The sequence below is a fragment of the Marmota flaviventris genome, chromosome 5 (assembly GCF_047511675.1).
Source record: "Marmota flaviventris isolate mMarFla1 chromosome 5, mMarFla1.hap1, whole genome shotgun sequence".
Lineage (NCBI taxonomy): Eukaryota > Metazoa > Chordata > Mammalia > Rodentia > Sciuridae > Marmota > Marmota flaviventris.
In genome coordinates this window covers 3,894,224-3,916,611 of record NC_092502.1, presented here as the reverse complement: position 1 = coordinate 3,916,611, position 22,388 = coordinate 3,894,224, and the positions used below count along the sequence as shown (strand labels likewise).

At 39.9% G+C, this 22,388-nt stretch overlaps 1 protein-coding gene and 2 pseudogenes across 1 annotated transcript; all 3 read left to right on the top strand.

Annotated features, from left to right (window-relative positions):
• LOC139705830 (zinc finger protein 431-like) overlaps window positions 1-22,388 on the top strand; it is a 175,623-nt pseudogene that overhangs the window by 32,150 nt on the left and 121,085 nt on the right.
• Window positions 5,789-6,722, top strand: LOC139705804 (olfactory receptor 2T33-like; annotated as a pseudogene).
• Window positions 15,028-15,963, top strand: LOC139705803 (olfactory receptor 2T33-like). The gene has a single exon (XM_071612717.1). The coding sequence runs from the start codon at window positions 15,028-15,030 to the stop codon at window positions 15,961-15,963; it is 936 nt and encodes a 311-aa protein (XP_071468818.1).

Below are 22,388 nucleotides of genomic sequence, written 5' to 3'. Positions count from 1 at the left end.
GTGCTTTAGGAGTCTTATTAAAGAAGTTGGGGCTTAATCCTAGTTCAGTCACCTTGAAGTGTCACTTCACAGCATTGTTAGTCAGTGTTAGAAAGGTCCTCAGCCTCAGCAGACATGAGCAAAACTCAAATGATGTCCATCATCACTTACCACTTTAAACTCAGAAGGTCTCAAGTTAATAAGAGAAAATAACAAAAGTTGCCCAATACATAAAGGAGAGTCTTTTACAGCTGGTTGGGAAAGCCATTGTAGGAGACATTTTTGTATATCTAAAAAATTAAACTCCACATTCTCTTTGTCCTGCCAATATCACTCCTAGGTACAGATACCCCAAATTTGCATAAATATTTACTGAACACATGCACAAAAGTGTCTGGAGAGCATCATTTCCATCATCACAAAAATAAAAACTAGTCTAACATCTTCTAACATTGGAACAGAATGAACAGGTAATTTTGCCCCAAGTATGAAATTTAAGTACCTATTATTGTATGGATGAATTTCAGAAATACAATTCTGGAGAAAATAAAAGTAAGACAAATGTAGCACATGCAGTCTGATCCCATTGACATGTATCTCACCTTATTAGGGAAACTGAAGGAAAAGTTAGTGCTTGCATTTTCACAGGAGAGGCAGAGTTCTCAGAGGTGCACTCATTACCCTCCCTGCAGCAACCAACAAGGACATGGCAGGGACTGACTGCTATGGCCTGGCTCACCTTGGAGTGAGCAGGTACACACAGCACCACAATAGGGTGTGGGGGTGCAGGTCTTGGTAAGAGGGCTTGGGAAAGAGCACGAGCCCTGAGCACTCAATGTGGGGTGGTGGTGGGAGGGTCACAGTTCCTGCAGTCAGCAGACAGGAACAAGCCTATGAGGGATCTTCTCATATCCAATGGACAGGGAGGGCACAGGAGGTCAAAGCTAACAGTAACTGGTGTCAGAGTGACAGCCGGGAGTGTGCTGGCTTAGAGCTCTAAGACTTGGCACGTGCCTGGGTTCCTCTGCCCTGACCTGATTACAGAGGGTCTTGTGTTGTGTTGGCCTCTCATGGTCAACAGCCATCCTGGGTGTGATGCTGATGGTTTGTTTCATGCTGATGCTGTAACACTGAACACACCCTCAGTGACTTCAACAGTTCAAGTGCATTGCCTTCCTTCTGGAAAACATAAGTAAAAATCAACCTCAGGAGACTAATAGCAGGCTGCCTCCTCCTGGAAGCCCTAGGGCAGAACTGTCCTTTCCCCATCCCACCTTCTGGAGACCCCTAGAGCTCTGGCCCCTGGCCCCCTTTCTCCATCCCCATCCATATTGGGAGTATTGGGTAAAAACCTCATTCCGGCATTTCAACCATTCTCTCTAATGCTTCCCTCTCACTTTTAAGCATCCTGTCATTACTTTGGACTCACTTATATAATCTATATTTTAATATCAGCCTATTAGAAGCTTTACTTCTGTCTGCAAACTTTTCTTGGCCTTGTAAACTAACACGCTGACAGATTCGTGCGATTGCTACATGGAAGTCTTTATGAAGCCATTTTCTGCCTACTATGTTGACATTAAGTTATACTTTGCAATTTTAAATAAATTCAAGGCCAGTGTTTAGCAATACCAAAGCTCAATTGCTAATCCCCCCTCAGCTCTGGATGCCTCAGGCTGTGTTCTCTAGCCACGAGTACTCCATTTCTCACCTCGACAATCTGTACAGCAATTGGTAGCTAAGTTTACTTTGGCATATGCAGTTCACTATAGCAGTATGATTCTTTCATTTCATTCATTTATCTATTCAATGAAATTAAAATTGAAACTACTTCAATAGCTATTTAAAACATATTACAAATATTTCAGCAGAAATAAGAAGATTTGACTTTAAAAGTAGACTGTACCCATGTGCTCTATCAATCACATTCTGCGTCTGATTGGGATTGGACACTTTGCTAAAAGTCAACATCTACAGACAGGAAATGTGAGAGCTCTCCCCAGCACTGTTGCTGTTATAGTGGATGTTGTTACCTAGACACAAAAATGCAAACATACAAATAAAATAAAACTCTCTTTCATAAATGCAAATTGGCACCTGTACTTTAGCATTGATTCTCTTAAATTTAGTTAAAAAGGGGCAAAAAAATTAGCTGAATTCTACCCTTTGCTTCATTTCATTCCCGTTATAGCTTTTGACAGTGGTTGGTGTCAGTGGTTTAGTTTTTAATCTTCTCTTCTATTGGAATTCAGAAAAGAAATACCAGGATCCTATAACTTCACCCATAGATGTGTTTTAAAATCATGACCTTTTCCCAGGACACTTATTTACATTTTCTTTTTACTCCAGAATGAGCCTCTATTATTTTATGACTCACAGCTTTCTGAAGCATACAAAGTAGGTCAGAATCCTGGGAATCTTTAAAACACCCCTGAAATCCAACCTCTCTGTCCCCTGAAGTGTCACGTCACGTGGCTCTGGCTAATGAGAGTGCTTCCAGCCCCTGTGGGTATAGGTCACACACCCTGTAGCTGTGCATGGGCACTGATATACTCCAGCTGGACACAGCAGCAGCAAGTCACTCCTGCAGCATGAGGGGACTGCAACCATGCTTCTCACAGAGGACGCAGATGCAGCCTGCTGCAGTGAGTGTCCCCTCACATGGGTAAGGGATGCCAATCCTAGCACTTCATGCTCAACAAGTTTGAGAAAATCCTCTGTTCCCTGTTGTGCTTGTTATCCCCGGAGAGCTGCAGTGTATGCTTAGCTGCTGCTCACCAGCTGGATTCTTTAACAGCCCGATTCCCTCAAATAAAAGGTCTGTATGATATTATTTGTTACAGAAGATCATCTCAGTACACTGGGTAAGAAACTTAACATCTTAATATCAAATTTTGGCAATGAGTCTGGAAAAAAGTATAGAAAAGAAAATTACAGGCACTTATTTAAATTTCCCATGATTACCCAAAAGCTTTTTAAAAAGGAAGAAAGGGCAGGGGAATGTTGTGCTCCTCACAGCATTGCAAAGACATGGGGAAAACAACCGTTTTCACATCACTCTAAGAAAAAGCTGTGGAAGCATATGGAAATGTAGGTAAGAAATCTCCAAACCCATGAAGTCAGAGGGAAGAAAAAAAAAAAAAAAGAAATCTTTGTTTTCCAGGATAATACATTTTCCCAACCCTGGGATTTGAGCTTCCTTTCCTCCTTTTAATGGCATGTTGTATTTTATTTGTTGTATTTTATTTACTCTTTTAGCAACACTTTGCATCCATGATCATTGTTCTAGAAATGAATCCCAAATAATTCTATTTGCATAGCTTTGCAAGTATTTTTGACTAGTGTCAACTTAGTTTGTGTAATATAAATATATAGATAGTGAATTTTAGTAAAGTCAAGCATTATCATTTCTTACAAAAATAACTAACTGGGAATTATTTTATTATTTGGAGAATTCATTTGCTCTTTCTTTGAATTTAAATGCTATGTAATGCTGAGTGGAAAATTACATTTGTAATGGCAAATCACATTTATATACCCATTCTACCTTCAAAAAGTATATACAAATACCTATTTCCTTTGAAAAGTTAAGTGTTAGTGATTTTTAATTTAAAATGATTTAAACACAAGCAGAAACTTTGTAATGAATTGAAAAGTCATGGGAGTTGTTGAATTTAGTCTCTAAAACCTCATAAACCTCCCTTGCATGACTTAAGCAAAAGGATTACTGAAGTTGTCCTATTTCATGTGACATCTTATCACATTATGAAAGAAAAAGCTGTAATTTCTGCTGTCAAATGTCCATTAAAAATCACATAAATGCTCAGGAAAGTTCATGGAAGTGCAAGGCGGCCACTGATGTGTACAGAAATAAGCAAAGTGTGCTGTGCACAGCCAGTGGGGCACTAGTGACCCTCGAGAAGGAGGGACTCTGACACACCAAGAAGCACCCATGCACCCGAGTCAAGGTCATGGACAGCAGGTAGTGCAAACAGACAAGGACAGGAGTGACTTCCTCCAGGTGCAATTCCTAGAGTCACCGATTTATAGAGGGAGAGAGAATGGAGGCTGCTAGTGGCCTGGGAGAAGCATGGGGAGTTCTCTCTAATGGTGCATGGTTTCATTTTGGGGAGATGAAAAGAGTTTTCAAGGTAGACACTGGTGAGAATTGTACCGATATGTGAATATACTTCATGTCACTGTGTCACTGTTCACTTAAAGATGTTTACAGTGTAAAAAATTAAAGGAACTTGCCCAACATCCTAGAGTTACTGAATTACATAATGATTTCTAAACAGGTCTAAAGCTTAGTCCGTCTTTAACACTGAGAAGTTGGAGTAGGGAAGAATGGGTTAGGGTTTCCTCCAGTCTTGGGAAGGCAGTGAGAGCCATGGCCAGGGTTTTCATTTGGTCACGAGGCACACAGATCATGCTTCAGAGATTCAGGGGTGTGCAGAGCACAGAGGTTGGCAGGTGAGGACATATTTGACAAAGAAGTATGTCCACAGGGTGGAGCAATCCAAGGTAGGATGCTCTCCAGCCACGACTAGCATTTGGACTTAGGGTAGATCTTGGCACTCCCTAAGAGCTGCACACCTTCTGCCATGTGAGTATGATGAAGCAGGCAGCATCCCTGAGGACAGACTAGTAGCCATAGCTGTACAGTTCTGGGCTTCTTCATCCAGTTCTAGCAGGAGAAGATCAAAGACAAAAATTGATTTAAAGATTTTGGTTCTATGGGGAATGAGGAAGAAATTAATGTTTCTGCACACATTTGTAATAAAGAACCAGATTTTTTCCTTACCCAGTGAATAGTGCATCTTTAAATCAATACAAAGCACTGTTGAAGGATTAATGAGAGAGTGAATTGAACAATAGAGCTCCACACTAACTAACAAACTCAAATAACACTGATTACCTTAAGTTTAAAACTGTGGAAGTGACTAAGGTACTACCAACTTCACATGAAGTTATGCTTCTGTCTGCAGACGCTGTCTTCCTGCCTTCTAGATCTGAGAAGATAAGCCCTCCAGTTTTAGAAAAGGCTTTCCAGATTCAGTCAGCGTCAGGGAAAACATCATGATTTTGGAAGTTTAACCAATTTTCACGTGTTTTAGATTTGGAATCTTCATTATTAAGTACATAATTTTTTGAAAGTAAGATATGGACAATTCATCTCTAAGATATTGATCATGCAGGACACGACTAAAGCATCAATATGAATGACACATGTACACCATTTCCTGCTCACCCATTTATTTGGGCACCAAGTAACTAAAAAGTCTCTCTGGTATGTCAGTTGCAACTTCTCAAGAATTAGGATTTGGTATGCCAATTAATCAACACTCAACCTAGGAGGCATTTATCATGTGAAACTTCAAAATGACAAAAAAAAAACAAAAACCTTTAAGTTAATTTTATCTTGATTTAAACATGCTTAAAAAATAGATGAAGCCAGGCGTGGTGGCACATGCCTGTAATCCCAGCAGCTTGGAAGACTGAGACAGAAGAATTGCAAGTTAAAAAACAGCTTTAGCAATGGTGAGGCACTAAGGAACTCAGTGAGACCATGTTTCAAAATAAAATACAAAACAGGGCTGGGGATGTGGCTCAGTGGCCAAGCACCACTGAGTTCAATCCCCAGCACCAAAAATAAAAACAAGAAGAAAAATAAGAGATGAAAGATTTGAAATAGGTTTCATTATTACACATGTGATTATTTAGAAGGATATAAATAACAAGGGGCATTTAAAAAATTAATCTCTCTCCTATGTTTCCACTGACAGTGTCTCTTCTGTTGTTTGAAATCATGGAAAGTGGGAACACCAGTTCCGACTTCATTCTCCTAGGTCTCTTGGGCCACTCCAGAGCCCAACAGTTTCTCTTTGGGATGGTTCTGACAATAGCTTTTATGGCTCTAGTGGGCAATGCTCTCATGATTCTCCTGATTCAGTGGGACCTCTGGCTCCACACGCCCATGTACTTCCTCCTGAGCCAACTGTCCCTCATGGACGCCATGCTGGTTTCCACCACTGTGCCTAAAATGGCTGCTGACTACTTGACTGGAATCAAGTCCATCTCCCTTGCTGGCTGTGGCTTGCAGATCTTCTTCCTTCTCACTCTGGGTGGTGGGGAGTGCTTCCTCTTAGCAGCCATGGCCTATGACCGCTATGTGGCTGTATGCCATCCTCTGCGCTATCCCATGCTCATGAACTGGCCACTGTGTCTGAGGATGACCATGGGGTCCGGGGTCTTGGTTCCTGGGAGCAGCTGACGGGCTGATGCAGGCAGTTGTTGCCCTTAGCTTCCCGTTTTGCAAGAGATGAGAGATAGACCATTTCTTCTGTGAGGCCCCTACACTGGTGCGCTTGGCTTGTGCTGACACGTGTGTCTTTGAGAATGTCATGTACATCTGCTGTGTGTTGATGCTCCTGGTGCCCTTCTGCCTCATCCTGACCTCCTACAGTCTCATCCTGGCTGCTGTCCTCCACATGCGCTCCACAGAAGCCCGCAAGAAGGCCTTTGCCACCTGCTCCTCACACGTGGCTGTGGTGGGGCTCTTTTATGGAGCTGCCATTTTTATCTACATGAGACCCAAATCCTACAGGTCAGCTCACCACGATAAGGTGGTGTCAGCCTTCTATAGCATTCTCACCCCAATGCTGAACCCCCTCATTTTCAGCTTGAGGAACAGCGAGGTCAAGGGCACCCTGAGAAAGTGTGTGGCCAGTGTGTGGCCTTGAGGCTTTATTAACAATACACTACATTGCCCCAGATTTTGTGGTTGGGCAGAGTGACTGGTGGGATTTTTAGAGTTGTAATTACAGGGAACCCTCCTTATGAATTACAGACACAATCCACATTGCCCAGGGGATACCTGGAACCACTGATGCTCTCTTTGAAAACATTGTTGACCTTAGCTGAACACTGAGTGCTGTGGCCAAAACTTTTGCAACTTGAGGTTCAAGAGCAAAAGTAGCATGCTTTTCTTTTTCCTTCTTTGCAGTTTCACATGTATATTTACTCTTAGCAAAGATCTCTGCAACCTCTGCCTATAATTCTTTTCTCATTAAGTGGAGAGGTTCATCTTTTCAGTTCAGACTGGAGCATTGCTGTACCAGATTCTATACTTATGGATTATGTATTTCTGGATTTTTTAATTTTAAGTTTTCAGTTTGTTGTTGATTGCAGGTAACTGAGTCTATGGTGCACAAAACCAGAGATAAGGGAGAACAATTGGATTCCCTTGGATCTGCCCCCCACATTTTACTTATCAATAAACCTGCATGTTTTAATGAACTGTTACTCAAAAAGTGAATTCACTATTCCAGCAATTTTGGGATTATTATCTATGTTTCAACTGAGGTATACTTTTTAAGAAGTAGGATGCTCACAACCCAGCCTTTTCTTTCAAGAAATTTCAATAAATACTAGCCTAAGACTCCACACTGTTATCAAGAAAGGCTACATGCTCCAGCCTCCCAAGTCCCTCCACCACCAGTGAAGCACCCTCAAGAAAGACCATGGGACTGCTGTTTATCCCATTGCTTAGTTTGGCCTGTTCTATTCTTGTCCTTCGAACCCCATGATGAATAGTCCTACATCCTGTGTTTTTCTCTCAGTTCAAAGACTCCTCTGCAACTCTGCTCTCACCAGTTCTTCACCCCGTTTAATTCCTTCAGGTCTTCTATTGTCTAAAATGTCACAGTATGTTACCCCATGTGTTTTGGAGGATGTCTGGACTATGTTCAGTTTGGATCTATGGAAATTAAAGTTATTTGTGGGATCAAAAGTTGTTGTTGTTGTTTTTAATAACTATTATTTAGGTAGATGGATGGTGAACTTTTTCTTGACTTGTTTGCTGAAACAGAATGTTAATATGACATTTCCACCACCACAGTGCTCAAGATTCTTTTGCATCCATTGTTATCAGACTTTATTTTTGAGAACTTCTAGTGAGTGTTTTGGTAACTTATTTTGTTTTTAGCTTGGCTTCCCCTGATTGCTGTGAAAGTTCTATATTTTTGTATTATTTTACTGTCTGATTTTTTTTTAAATTTTGTTAACTGTATGTTTTTATTCTTGGAAAGAAATAATAAAGCATGTAGTCTCCCCAATGAGCCCAACTTGGTAGTTCATTCATGGACCATATATGACATTTAAAATGCTATATTAAATTTAGTATAAAAGGAAAAAATGAAATTATATATTCAGTTGTTTGTTGTGTATTTTCAAACACTCACTTTAATTCAATGGCTGAAGATGAACTGTTTTTACTAATTGTGTATTTGTGTAATATATCTTCATCCTCTTTCATTTTACTTTAAACAATAAAACTTACATGTTTGGTTATACTATGCATTTTGTTTTGTTCAGTATTTTTATGTTGTGCTAGGGATAGAACCCAATGCCTCATGCATCTTAGGCAAGCACTCTACCACTGTACCACAACCCCAGCCCTAGAGTAAACCCTTTAACACAGTCTTCCATTTCCATTGGAAGAATAATGACATTGAGAATCTGAAATTTTATAGAAACATTTTCTGCTAAAATATAAAATATTAGATAAAAATGGTAAAAATAGAATTTCAAAAATGATGTTTCAGGTGGTGAGACTATATGTTTTATCTTTAACTGGTGAATTTTTATAAAACTATAATAATTTTCAGGGAAGACATGTGGCAAGCTTGCAAAGGTCTTAATTTTAAAATAAAATAATGAAACATATTTATGTGTTGTGAAAATGTCTAGATATTATTTGTATAAAAGTCAAACGAAAAAGTAATTAGTACAAATTCAACTCCAAGAAAATAAAAATAATATAATCAGAGATTAACTATTTTGTTTTTTACTTTGACTTATTTTGTTCTCATCTGAATTACTTCTTTCACAACTTTTTATTTTCTTGAGTAACATTTAGTCCAAATTTTGTTTTCCACTTTAAAATAACATATTTTAGAGCAAGGTATTTCTAAGACACTCTATCCTCTGTAACTTTCAGATCTTTATTGACACATGGATATTGCTAAAGTACAGGACAACAGAGTGGATTGCATTCCCAGTAAAGAGAGAATTCATTTACAATTACCATCTCATTTATTGTTGGAAATCTGCCTCCTTTCAATGAATCATATCCTGGTAATAACAGTGCACTAGCCCTGCAGGAAGTTTGCTTCAGGGATCCAATATCCTGGGATTTGAGAATCATCTGCATTGAGCTAATAAGAAGAGAAAATGTCTTGTCACCCCATCCTACTGAACATGCTGCTGTTGAGACTTCCTAAGCCTGATGGTAAGGTGCTCTAGGACTTTGGATGGGTGCCTCTCATTTTACACAAGCAACAGTGCCTTTTATACAAGTACAGAGTAGTCCAGGGCAAGAGCCTGGGAGCTCCGGGCCCTGCACAGTGGCTGCTCAGGAGGCAGGTCAGTACCAAGACTTAGCCTGAGTGCTGGAAAGAGGTAGTGTTCTCTAAAGCTTACATTGCTGTAATTTTTTTTTTCATATTTTTAAGGCCTGTACCTAATTTTAAAATCAAGAATTAAAGTATCTTGATCTCATCCAATAATCTCTTATCTTTCCTTTTACTCTCTGCAAACACATTTTGTAAAATTTGCAAAACATAACTGTTACCTCTGTCAAATATCATGATCATTGTGACTGTCACTATGGATTCCCTGGTAACAATTTCATAGTTGTATAATAGTTCTCATTGTCTATTGAAAAGGAACTTAAAGAAGCAACAACTTCAGTGTACTCAAGGTGCTTTTCCTTCCTTTAGGTTGTTTCCAGGTACAAGGTTAGCTCTACATTTTCACCCCATGTTAATGAACAAATTATATTTTTAAAATTCTCACAGTGTAGTTGATAGTAAGCTATTCCAACAGGCAGTGCATAGTATCAGGAGAAACTGAAGTCTGAATGTTTGTGCATAAATACAGTAATTGTATTAGACCTGTCAATTTCTACAGAGACTACATATTTTCTATGCTTACATTAAATGATTTCAATTTATCAAGTTGAAATTTGGCAAAAAATATTGGTGATGGGGAATTCAGGAGCAGTGAGAGATGCTCAGGTTCAGCTCTGGGTTAGATGAATGCAGTGAATCCTCTCACTTAAACCTGTGCACCTAAATCTGGGAGTTTTTGAGTAGATGAGAGCAGTGGTTTCTATGATGAAGTGAGCGCTGACTAGGAAACAGTAACAGATTAATCACTTTATCTTCACTCCTGTGTTTTCCTTATGACTTTGGGGTAAGGTTTCTATCCACATTTTAAAACACCGACTGTAGACAGGTGTGCCTAACCCTCAGGACCTGTCACTACCATAGTAGAAACCAGTAATAATGTCATGCACAAGCCCACCTGCTTGCCCTCAACCCACTCCTGTGGAATGGGGGGTTCACTGCAACACACTGACGGGTTGGCTAGTGATTAAAACTACAAGGGGGACAGAGCCACTGTTTCCCATGGATTAGGTCAGCATTCCTATAGTCAAAGAGTTTTCATTTGTGGTAAATTAATAAAGTATTTCTCACCTACTTCCTTTGTGCAATAAGGGTGTGTGGGGCACTGCATCTGCTGAGAATGACTATCACAGTGGTGTGCCCTACTTGAATTAACTTGTCAGTTGCCAGAAAGCTTATCCTTGGAGCAGACTAAGCCTTGGAAAGTCCATTATTTATTTCATGTTATTTGATTTATTCAGTACATGAGTCTTGACACTGTTGTAATTGCAATGAAATCTGGCAATCAGGAAACCTAGGAGTACTCTCTCAGGCCTGCATTCTAGAGTCATGTTCTCTGGTTTAAGAACAAATATTTCCCTTTGATTTTTCAGGAAATTAAAAAAAAAAAAAACATTTTCTAAATACTCTCTTTCTACATCTGCAATTCTCAAATGTAAGCACAGTCTGCTTCATTTATCTGTTGTAACATTTGATAAGACAATCCTTGATCAAGTGGGGCTTAGGGCGATATTTGCCACAGCTGTTATCATCCATGTTGGAAGTGAGCTACCACTCTGTCCTTGGGAGACCTAGTGAAAGGTGCTTTATGGCAAATTCTGTGATTGATTGAAGAAAACTACCCTATTCAGGACAAATCTTTGTATTGGTCAGCAAGATACATGACATGCACCTTCGGTGGAAAGATTGTAGCTTTTTTTCATTCTGGGGAGCCACACTGAAGTGGGTGGACATACACTGTAGATGTAAGAAGTGAGCTCTCCATAATCACAAAGCTTATGTAATTTGGAAATAATCAAGAGCAGGATGTCATTGTTTTCAATATAAGAGGAAAAGGGCAGCGAACTGACAATTCTTTGTCCCCACAAATGTTTCTTGAAATTAATTGTATGGAGGCATACATAATTGTACTCATTTGGCCACAACATCTATTTTTTTTTTTTTTTTTTTTTTTTTGTGATGAACACATTCTAGGATTTTATCATTTGACTTAATGCTTCCAAATTTGAAAAAAAAAATTTGTGAAAATTATAGTGTACATGAAAATATCCATGATATATTAACTCAAAATAATTCTTTAGCTTATTAATTTTACTAATTCAATTCTTTAAGTATATTAATTTTACTAATTAAAATTAATTTGCTAATTTATGAAGAATTTCAAGACTAATAATGAAAGGGCACAATAGCCTTACAATGATTAAATTAGCAGTGCTCTTGTGGGACTGTTGTATATTGAAATAATTTATGAAACTTGGACAAAGTTCAGAGTCCAAAGTGATGTTGAAAGTATTGTCTTTTAAGTATACACACACACACACACACACACACACACACACACACAATATTATAATCCTAAAGTACTTATTTATTTTTCCAAAATATTTGGGTAGGCAGTATCTATTCATGACCAATTGTAATAATATTCCAAACCTAATAATTATGGGCAATATTTGTGGAACTGAAGGGTCATGCATGCTACAATGTTTTTGCATGAATTTTCTTTTGTAATAACCAAACAATGGAAGAAGTGCATACTGTCCTAATACATATTGTTAGGCTGTCCAGTCTGTACAGAATAAAGTTGAGGTGAATATTGATTTAAGTTTCCTAATTTTATCCATCTACTGGTAAGATATATAGATTTTTAAGGTTAAGTCCCCAGACCACAAATCTGTATTTCTGTATGCACATTATTAAAAGAAATGATTCTATTGAGATAAGGAAAGGAAGACAAATGCATATTAGTTCTTTAATTTTTAGAATTTGTCTTAACAACTCACATAAATTTCTGGATTTTCGGTGTCCACTTGTTAATATGCATACATTCCACAGGATACTTCATGTGGAAATTTAAATAGAAAGGAGTGTTCAGTGAGTGAAAAGTTCATCAGATCACAAAAATGTTTTGAAATACTTTTAGTGTCAAATGATTTTCTTCTTCACATATGAATAGAGAGTGCAAATTACATTGAAGTATTTTATGCTCTGCAGATTTTGTAGGAAGCTGGTGTCAGCACAGCTGTTGCTGCTTTTATAAAACACGGGTCAGAGAGTGAATCCACAGCAGCAGGAAGCCAGGGCTGGAAGCCTCCAGGGCAGTGTGAGGTTCTCCCAAGTCTGGGACCTGCCGGGGCATGTCTCAGGGGGCTGGTGACCTGCCCCACATCTCACACACCTTTTCTGAGTAGATTTGTGCAGGACTTGGATGCTTTCCTTCCACTCTCAGGCTAATTTAGCTACCCATAATCACACCTCTGTCCACAGTACACTGTGCTGACTGGCTTAGCCACAGCAAGCCCTCCTTCATCTGTGGTTGAGCCACTCACAGAGCACAGCCTTTCCATCCACACCAAGCAGTGGGAAGACAAGCTTGGACCAGTGCATTTGTAAGACTGAGATATATGAGAGCACTATTTGCTAACAGTGAAAATCAATACCAAACTCACAGTGATTATGAATATAGTTTACATAGCAATCAGTGGCACCTTTATCCCAAAATTATGCAGAACATTCAGATTTGAAAAGCTACTCACATAATGCAGCCCATCCACATATGAGTAACAGCATGTAAGTCCACCAACATGGGTGTATATAATGCAAAGTTTGGTCCTAAATAGTGTTATAAAATTTTGGATTCTATAAAATAGTTCAGGGAAGATATCTACAATATATATAAATGATAAAATAAAGCAATTGTGTATAAATAACAAGATGTGTAAGAAGCATTTTCAATAGAAAGAAGAGAAAAATATTTTAAAATGAGTTTGCAGATTAATCCAGGCGTCAAGGAGTAGAACAGTTTCTGCCTTCGTATCTTGGGAAATGTGACTCAAAACTTATTTTCACAGTAGGTATTATGACTGGCAAATTATTACTGCTCCTGAAAATACCTAACAACATCACAGCTGCAGGAATTGAAAAAGATTGACAGCTGAATATAGTGAGAAAGTAAGGGATTCATTTATCCTCAAAGAATAAAGGCAACAATTTAAGATTGATTACTACAGAAACTCTTACCACATATAAAGGACTTAGATCACAATATGAGTATTAGAGAGTTACCAGGCATTTATAAGTATAATATGCTATATGCATAATGTCTAACTGATGCAGCAGTGATTAAGAATTGGTAAACTGGATGTATATATACATACATATGCAATTAAGAGAGCATGATAGTGATATGTTCAATATTATAACAATAATATTAAATATTATGATAATTAGAACAATGGCTGTTTTGATAACAAGAACATCTAAGTATTTAAATTTAAAGAGCATTGTTGGCATACTACATTAGTCACTATAGCTGCAGTGTTTATTAGAGGTGTGCTGCCAACTTACAAAATTTATCTTGGGTTTTAATTAAATTGAAAAAAATGAATCAGAAATGGCCTGCTACACATAGATTATGACTGAACCCATGCATTTTTTATTGGTAGTCATTAATCTATTATTCTCTGTACAAACTTAAATTTATAAGGAGAAGATAAATCTCACTGAGGTGTGAGAAGAGAGCCTTTCACCCATACAGGACATCATGGCAGAGAAACGCCATCTGGAGGTTTCAGTTACAAGAGAGCCATCTCTATGATTAACAGAGAGGCTCTGTGTCCTGTTCGTAATCCACACTAACTTCATGTGAAGAAGCTTGTTTGGACCAGTCTTAATTAACAGACTGGCGCTTGTCTCCTGCCTGTAAGAACCTAGGATTACTTAAGTGTGAGAGCCTGCAAGTAGCAGTTTGTTTCTTCATGTTATTTAAGTTCCTCTAAGAAATTATCAACTTTTTAAATAGGAATTTTCAGTCTAACATAGCAGCTCTTTGAGTACCTACTAGATGTGGAAGACAGTTGCCCGGAGGGTGTTGTACTGACCAATGGCTCCTGATCAGGAGGAGAAGTGGTGACCAGTTGAGGAGGTGGGCGTGGTGGGGCACACCCCTGCCTTTGTGGAATAGAGAAATTTAGTCATGTTTTCTTTCCTAAACAGCAAAGTCTGATTTCAGTGGTTATACATTTTTGTTTAGATTGCTTATTTAAATTTTAAATTTCAATTCATCCTAGCATTGAAGGAAATCTCCAGAAACTCCCTTAAATACAAGTGTGAGAAAACTGAAAAGTTACAATCACAAGAGAGAGTGCAACATCCACTAATCTACATGAATTCAAAAGCCCTCCAACAGGGAGATATTCCAATGTAGAAACCTGGGATTACACAACATGGCTTCTTTGGGCCAGGATGACATGAAAGGCATCACACTGGCAATCACAGGCCACGCATCAGCCTTCTCAGACTAGCACTCTGCTGCAGCCTGAGAGAGAGAGCCTTGTATAAGGCCGTGTATACATTTTTTCTAATTTAGCTGGAATTGAGAATATACTAAACTCCTGGCAGCTATGATCCGTGAATGCTAAGGAAAATGTTTTGCTGGAGAGAAGAAAATTAAATAACTAGGCCTCCAGGATAAGGCTTTCTGTCAGGTGACCAAGCCATTTTAAGGAAGTTCCAGATCCTCATTTTAACCAGGCCAAATTCCTCAGACATTCTCCTGCCTTCCAGGTTGCCCACAGCCATGGAGAACTCCACTGACCCCACAGCGATGAACTTCATTCTCCTGGGGCTCTTTGACTACACAAAGACCCATCAAGTCCTGTTTTCTCTGGTGTTCATGACCTTCATCGCCTCCCTGGTGGGCAACATCCTGATGATCCTGCTCATCCACACAGACCCCAGACTTCACACCCCCATGTACTTCCTGCTCAGCCAGCTCTCCCTCATGGACTTGATGCTGGTCTCCACCATCATCCCCAAAATGGCAGCCAACTACCTGCTGAACTCCAGATCCATCTCTCCTGCTGGCTGTGTTTCCCAGATCTTCTTGTTACTCACTCTGGGAGGGGGAGAGTGCTTCCTCCTGGCAGCCATGTCCTATGACCGCTATGTGGCCATATGCCACCCATTGCGCTACCATGTTCTCATGAGCCACAAGCTGTGTTCCCAACTGGTAGCAGGCTCCTGGCTTTTGGGAGGAATTGATGGGCTGATGCAAGCCAGTGCCGCTCTGAGCTTCCCCTACTGCCACTCCAGGGAGATAGACCACTTCTTCTGTGAGGCACCTTCGTTGATGCGCCTTGTCTGTGCAGACACCACTGTTTTTGAGTTTTTCATGTACATCTGTTGCATCCTGATGCTCTTGATCCCTCTGTCTCTCATTGTGGTCTCATACAGTCTCATCCTGGCTGCTGTGTTAAGAATGCATTCTGCTGCAGCCAGAAAGAAAGCCTTAACCACCTGCTCCTCTCACCTGGTTGTGGTAGGGATGTTCTATGGCACCCTCATGGTCATTTACATGAGACCCAGGTCCTACCACTCAGTGGGCCACAGCAAAGTAGTCTCTGCATTTTACACCATCTTTACTCCTGTGCTGAACCCCCTCATCTACAGCGTGAGGAATAAAGATGTCAAGGGGGCCTTCAGAAATTGGCTGGGCAAGACACATGCTATGTGATTCCAACACGGGGATTTACTGAAATGGCACCTCCCAAAATGTACTCATGCTATCATCACAAGTTACTAGTTTATTTGCTCTATTGAACTGCTGATTTTGTGTTCTTTCAATTGATTTTGTTTTCACTTTGCCATTTTACCTTTTAAGGTATTTCTGTGCAGTGTTTGGTGAATCAGGTAAAAATTTTATTGTGATAGGCCCAGTCTGATTCCCTCTTAAAATTGGGAGCCATCTCGCCACACCAAAATCTAATTTTGGCTTTACTATAAATTACTGCAAATTCTGATCTTGCTTGTAATGCCTGACCATGCCTTGAACTCACCCATGCCTGGCTCTCTCTGACCAGATAGCAGCCTTCTCTAAACTTCAATGATGCTTCATAAATCTTGGCATTCCCTGGCCAAGATAAGGACCCTCACTGAGGCTCTGATGACCTTCATAAATTCTGATGTCGGGGCCAGCAAAAATGTAAACTAGCATTAGTGTTATGCTCCTCAGAATTTTGTTATCTGTGACCCCCCTTTGTGTAACTTTCTGCGCTATAAAGCTGGGCTACAAGAAAGCTGCAGTGCTATCTTGTTCCTGCATTTTTTGTTGGGAGAGGCAGCCTGGCTGGTTGAAATAATAAGCTTGCTTTAATTTGATTTTAGTTGGAGTCAGTGGTCTTTTATTTGTGTCCTGGTCTAACACCATCTCCTTGGGTAGATGCCAGAGTCTTTGGATAAGAACACGTTGGGGGCCATGTTCTTGCCTGCCCACTGCATCCACTTGGTTTCAGGTGCAGTTAAACCCAGGGCTGCCCTGTTGGATTTCTGTCTGGTTGAGGTTCCCATTGCTGAAGGCAGGTGTTGAAGGTGCCTGTCATTATTACACTGCTGTCTCTGTCCTCACAGCAAAGAGTGTTGCTTTATATATTGGATATGTTTTATTCTCCTGCTGAATCATCTCCTGTATAAATACAGGACTTCAACTCTTTTTTCTTTCAGCATTAGTCATTTTATTTGAATTCAAGCCTAGGTGGCTGCTCTCTTTGGCTTCCATTCATGGAATATCCTCTTCTTTCCTGCACTTTCCTCTGTGTGTTCTCACATGTGAGGGGTCTCTTGGAAGCACATGGGGTTGCTCTTTGGTATTTTTAACCATTCAACTGCTTAACATTTTAGAATCAAAGAATTTATTCATTGTATGTTCAATTTATTCATTTTATGTTCAAATGATGTAATTATTAATAGGTAAGAACTTATTACTTTCCCTTGTTTTTTTTTCTATTTTTGCTGTATGTTAATTCTTTTTTTTCTTACTGAATTCCATGTAGTTAAGCAATTTCATCTATTGTTATGTTTTGAATCTTTGCTTTTGATTTTCATTGCATCAGGTTTTTTGCTTAGTGATTACCACAAACTCTGTAGAGACTATTTTACAGTAATATCAGGTTATATTAATTAAATGGTTACTTAATTTTGATTACCTTCAAAAAAAAGAAAAAAAAAACTATAACAAGACAGGTGTCTCTCTGTTGTACAGCACTTGTCTAGGATGCATAAGGACCTGCGCTCTGTCACCAGCCCCACAAATATAAATACATAAATGTGAATACTCCATTTTAACTACACTCCCTCCTCATATTTTCAAGGTAAGTTGTCATGATCTATAACCTTGTTTCTTGCATACTTTTGAACAAATAATGGTTATTTTTAATAGATTCACCTTTCAAACTTTGAACTAAGGAGAACCAGGGTACACACCCAGTTGTATTGCTGGTGCTTTGATTGTGACTTCAGACTTCTCTGTTCACTGGGCTTTGTTCCTCTAATTGTCTTTCTGATGCTCAGCAAGGCCTTGTCTTTCCTGACCCTTGACTTGGCGCCTGTGTTTACTGGTGAATGCCGTGTGGTGACGTAGGAGCTCTGCTGTTCCCAGCCTACTCTGTGAGCAGTGTTCTGCTTGATGTGGACCCTATTTCAGGAAGTCACGTGCTATGAACAGCAACTCCCCCTTCACTACTCCAAGGGGAATGATGTACAACACAGGGAATCAACTTGAGTGTATGACCAGCTAACTGTGCAGTTGTGGGAGAGAAGTGAGTCAGAATTCTGACAGTAAGACATTGTGTTTGTCTTTTCACATTGTGTCAAATGTGAACTTGTACCAAAACACAGAATGGAAAGTACAGATTTATCCACATGTGGTGTCTTCCTATATGACTGAGGAGGTGTGATCACTATCTCTGGAGACAAGGGGAAGATTTCCCTTGATGCACCATGAGCAGTAAACCTTTTTCTTCCTCTTTGATGTCAGCGTCACTTCGGGACTCATGCTTGCAAAAGAAAAGTGACAGAAGGTAGGGTTCTTGTGGAATCAGAAGCTTTGGGAGACTTCCTCTTGCTCCTCATTTGCTTGTCTGCTGTGGTTGGGGCATAGCCTTCCTAGGGGCCAGTGAGTTTGCAGCAGTTTAAGTGGAAGGAAAGTTCCTGTGGAGCAGAGGTGAGGCGCACTCACACTCACAAGGACATGGATGGGGCATGTCCTGCACTGGGCACCATGGAGATCTGGGAGTGACACACCCACCTCCCAGCTCCAGGCCCACTTCAGGTAATGTCTGGCCACTAGCAGTGATCCCATTCCTCTCTATGATGTTTACAGAAAAGAGTTCAGCATGCATTCCAGTTAGACCAGATGTACATCTGTGAAGACAATTTCAATATTATTTTGACAGTTTCTTGAGTAGAATCTTATAAATACTATGAATTGTATATATAGAATTAGGAATGTGGCTCTCAGTTTTTAAAAGAAAAACACTCACATTCAAAAAGAAATTGTAACTCTATAAAGTAGAAAAAGGTGTAAAAGTAGATTTATTATATTATCAATCTATGCTGCGCCCCTCCCCTGACTCAGGCAAAGGCAAGGCCCTACTGAGGTGGATACTGCAAGGCATCCATCCTCTGTAGGAGCGCAGTATGTTTCTGGGAATGGGCTGGTTTGTTTTTGTATTCCTGCTAATAAGTATAGTTGCAACTTCTCATATGACCATTAAGTATGAAGGAAAAAACATGACTTTCCCAATTAATGCAACCACTTCCAAAGAATAAATCTGTTTGCTCTAAATGCAAGGATTCAGCTGTGGAATGTAAATTGTTAACGTTTAATGAGAAACCCCCTTTAGGAAAAACAGTCAAGTAAGTTTTTTAGAAATTAAATTAAAATCCAGAGAAGAAAAATTAATATTAAGGTGACAGATTAGTGCTTGGTACTGGCCAACTTGTTCTTGTTCCTATGCACAATGGTTTGGTTTTCTTACTCTTGTTTGATTAAAATTAGTAGCCTCTCTTTTCAAGATAACCACATGCCATAACCGTGGTGCCAGTTCTAGTCAGTAAATCAAGAAAGAATAGTCAAGGTATAGGCCAAAAGTCTGGGACATTTCTAACTATTATTAAAAGCTAACTAAGCAGAAACAGCTCAAAGCAAAATGTGAACTGAAAGTAAAAATGCTTGCTTATGCATAAGCCAAGATATATTCTTTTTATCTAATTGTAGCTACGTAATACTTTGTTTATTTGAATAATGATTCCTGATTTATAACCACAAAATACTGGGAGCCTGCCAAAATGAAAAGTATATATGATTAACTTCACAAGTAAAGATTGGGATTCAGCACCTTCACTTCATGTCCGTGTTGTTTCTTGGTCACCTTTCGCCGCCTCCTCACCATCCATTCCTCTCCTGAGACCCCTTGCCAGAGCTGGACTCTGACAAATCTACTAAATTAAATGTGACTCACAGTGAGCAGAAAACCTTCACCTGAAATTATTAGGTGTTTGAGTTTCCAGGGTTTTTGTAGAGGGAATTTTTTATACAAATTCAACATTACTGAATTAAAGCAGAGCTGCTCCTCTGGCACTGCCGAGCATATTGATGTAGCTCCCCTCCCACCCATTTATGCCACATAAGCAATGGTGACGGTGACTGGCTTGGAATATAGATTTGCTCTTGAAGGCATGGTCTCCAGCAGGGAGAGGAGGGACCATATCCAAGAACAGTGGGCCTATTGACGGGCCCATTAGGTAAACACCTCTTTTCATTCCATCCTTGTTTAAATGTACCCCTGTAATCAGCTCTACCAGAGAGTTATTTCCTTTAAGTGATGAAACATCTTTAGCACATATTGTTAGAACTGTACAGTATCAGTGATAACATAAAGAGATGCTTAACATTATTTGATATTATTGCCCCAATTTATTTTCATTCCATTTTATTTTCAGGCCCTATTTTTCTACATAAATCATATGTGGCACAGTATTTATTGCCAGATATCACCAAGTTATTGAGTTCAACATTTTTATACCTAAAAAAAAAACAATAAATGCAACTATTTTTTCCTAGGCAGACACAACTATTCACAATCAAGTATAATTAATTCATATTCTGGTTTTTGTCCATATTAATGTAGACTAAGTGTCAGAAAAATTGAAGAGCGTGTTCATCTTTAAAATCTCAAACATCTGTGGACAAATTATCCTGATATTTTAAAGGCAATATTTATTGTGTTTATTTTGAGTTTCCACCCAATGGCCACAATTCCACCTCACTCATAAAATCCAGTGCTTCTCAGAGGGATTCACATACTCTGAGATTTTGTCCCAGGAATCTCTCTGCTCTCCTCCCCAGCTGTGATCCCTTTGCCCCATGCCAGCTCTCCAGCTCCACTGTCTAGGGCCTGCTTTGTCCTTTGCAGGAGAAGAATTCCTCCTCTGAGCACCAAACTGCTTAATGTCCCCACCCCCTCGCATGGCTCACCTCCCTCCTCTAGAGCTCTACTCAGACATCAGGTCCTGCACCCAGGTCTCACTCAACCAGGCCATTCAAGATGGCACCTCAGAAGTGAGCACTGTTTCTGTTCTTTTCACCTATCATCCACTTTTACTTTGTATTTGTTTTTTATCACCTGTAATAATATGGATTTATTTGTTCATTTATGTATTTTCAACCTTTCCCCAGAAGTTTCTTGTACTAAATTCTTAAAATGTTACAATGCCAACACTTCCTGGGATGGTTAATAAATTGAATGGGATCTAAGATGAAGTCATAAAGTCTATATTTTTATACCTATCTAGTGTTCCCTCATTGTGGAATGTCCCATATCATGTGTGGGCCCCGTCAGCCTCAGAAGTTCCTGTTATGAGGTAATGAATGTAGCATTGCTATGTCATATGCATTGACACTTGTGTCCCACTTCAGTGTGGTCTCTTGGGGCATCTGGTTGGTTTTCTGTGGCTGTCCTTGCTTATTGACGGTTACTATGAAATAATATGTAGCCACCACTTCATTCTCAATATGTGAAAGCTTTGCAAGGGAAAAAAAGCAGGGGGTGGGGATAACCAGAGAAGCCTCTGTGTCATCACAGGGCCAGCAGCTGCTCAAAAGTGATAGTTGGCTCAAGGCACTGACAGGAGCAGAAGCAGCACGGCCAGAATGTGTGTCTTTCTGTCTTTACTGTGGTACAGGAAGTTGGAGGCTTTCAACTTTCAGCTCTATTTTATTCTGTTTCCACAGAGTTTCCTCCTGATGATTGTGAATTGTGACATATGTTTTCCATCTAAAAATACTAGAATGCAAACGTGCATCCTTTCCTTTTAACCATCAATATCCCATGAGCAATCACAAGATTTAAGCAACACCTTAATTGTTTTCTTTCTGCTTTTTTATCCCTCTCACTAAACTTTAACAATAAGACTGCCAATCTTTCCCTCAAGAGTCTAAAATTTTAGTCACCCTCTCCTGTAAAAAGTGAACTGCCGGTGCCTCTTCTGTTTGAAATCATGGCAGGTATGAACATGAACACTAGCTCCACCTTCATCTTCCCAGGACTCTTGTGCCACTCCAGTGCCCAACAGTTTCTCTTTGGGATGTTTTTTGACATTAGCTCTCACCTCCCTAGTGGGCAATGCCCTAATGATTCTCCTGATTCAGTGAGACCTCCAGCTCCACACGCCCATGTACTTCCTCCTGAGCCAACTCTCCCTCATGGACGCCATGCTGGTTTCCACCAGTATGCCCAAAATGGCTGCTGACTACTTGACTGGAATCAAGTCCATCTCCCCTGCTGGCATGGCTTGTAGATCTTCTTCCTTCTCACTCTGGGTGGTGGGGAGTGCTTCCTCTTTGCAGCCATGTCCTATGACCGCTATGTGGCCATATGCCACCCTCTGCACTATGCCATGATCATGAGCTGGCCACTGTGTCTGAGGATGACCATGGGGTCCTAGTTCTTAGGAGCAGCTGACGGGCTGATGAAGGCAGTTGTTGCCCTGAACTTCCCATTTTGCTGCAGGCGAGAGATAGACCATTTCTTCTGTGAGGCCCCCACGCTGCTGTGCTTGGCTTGTGCTGACACATCTGTCTTTGAGGATGTCATGTACATC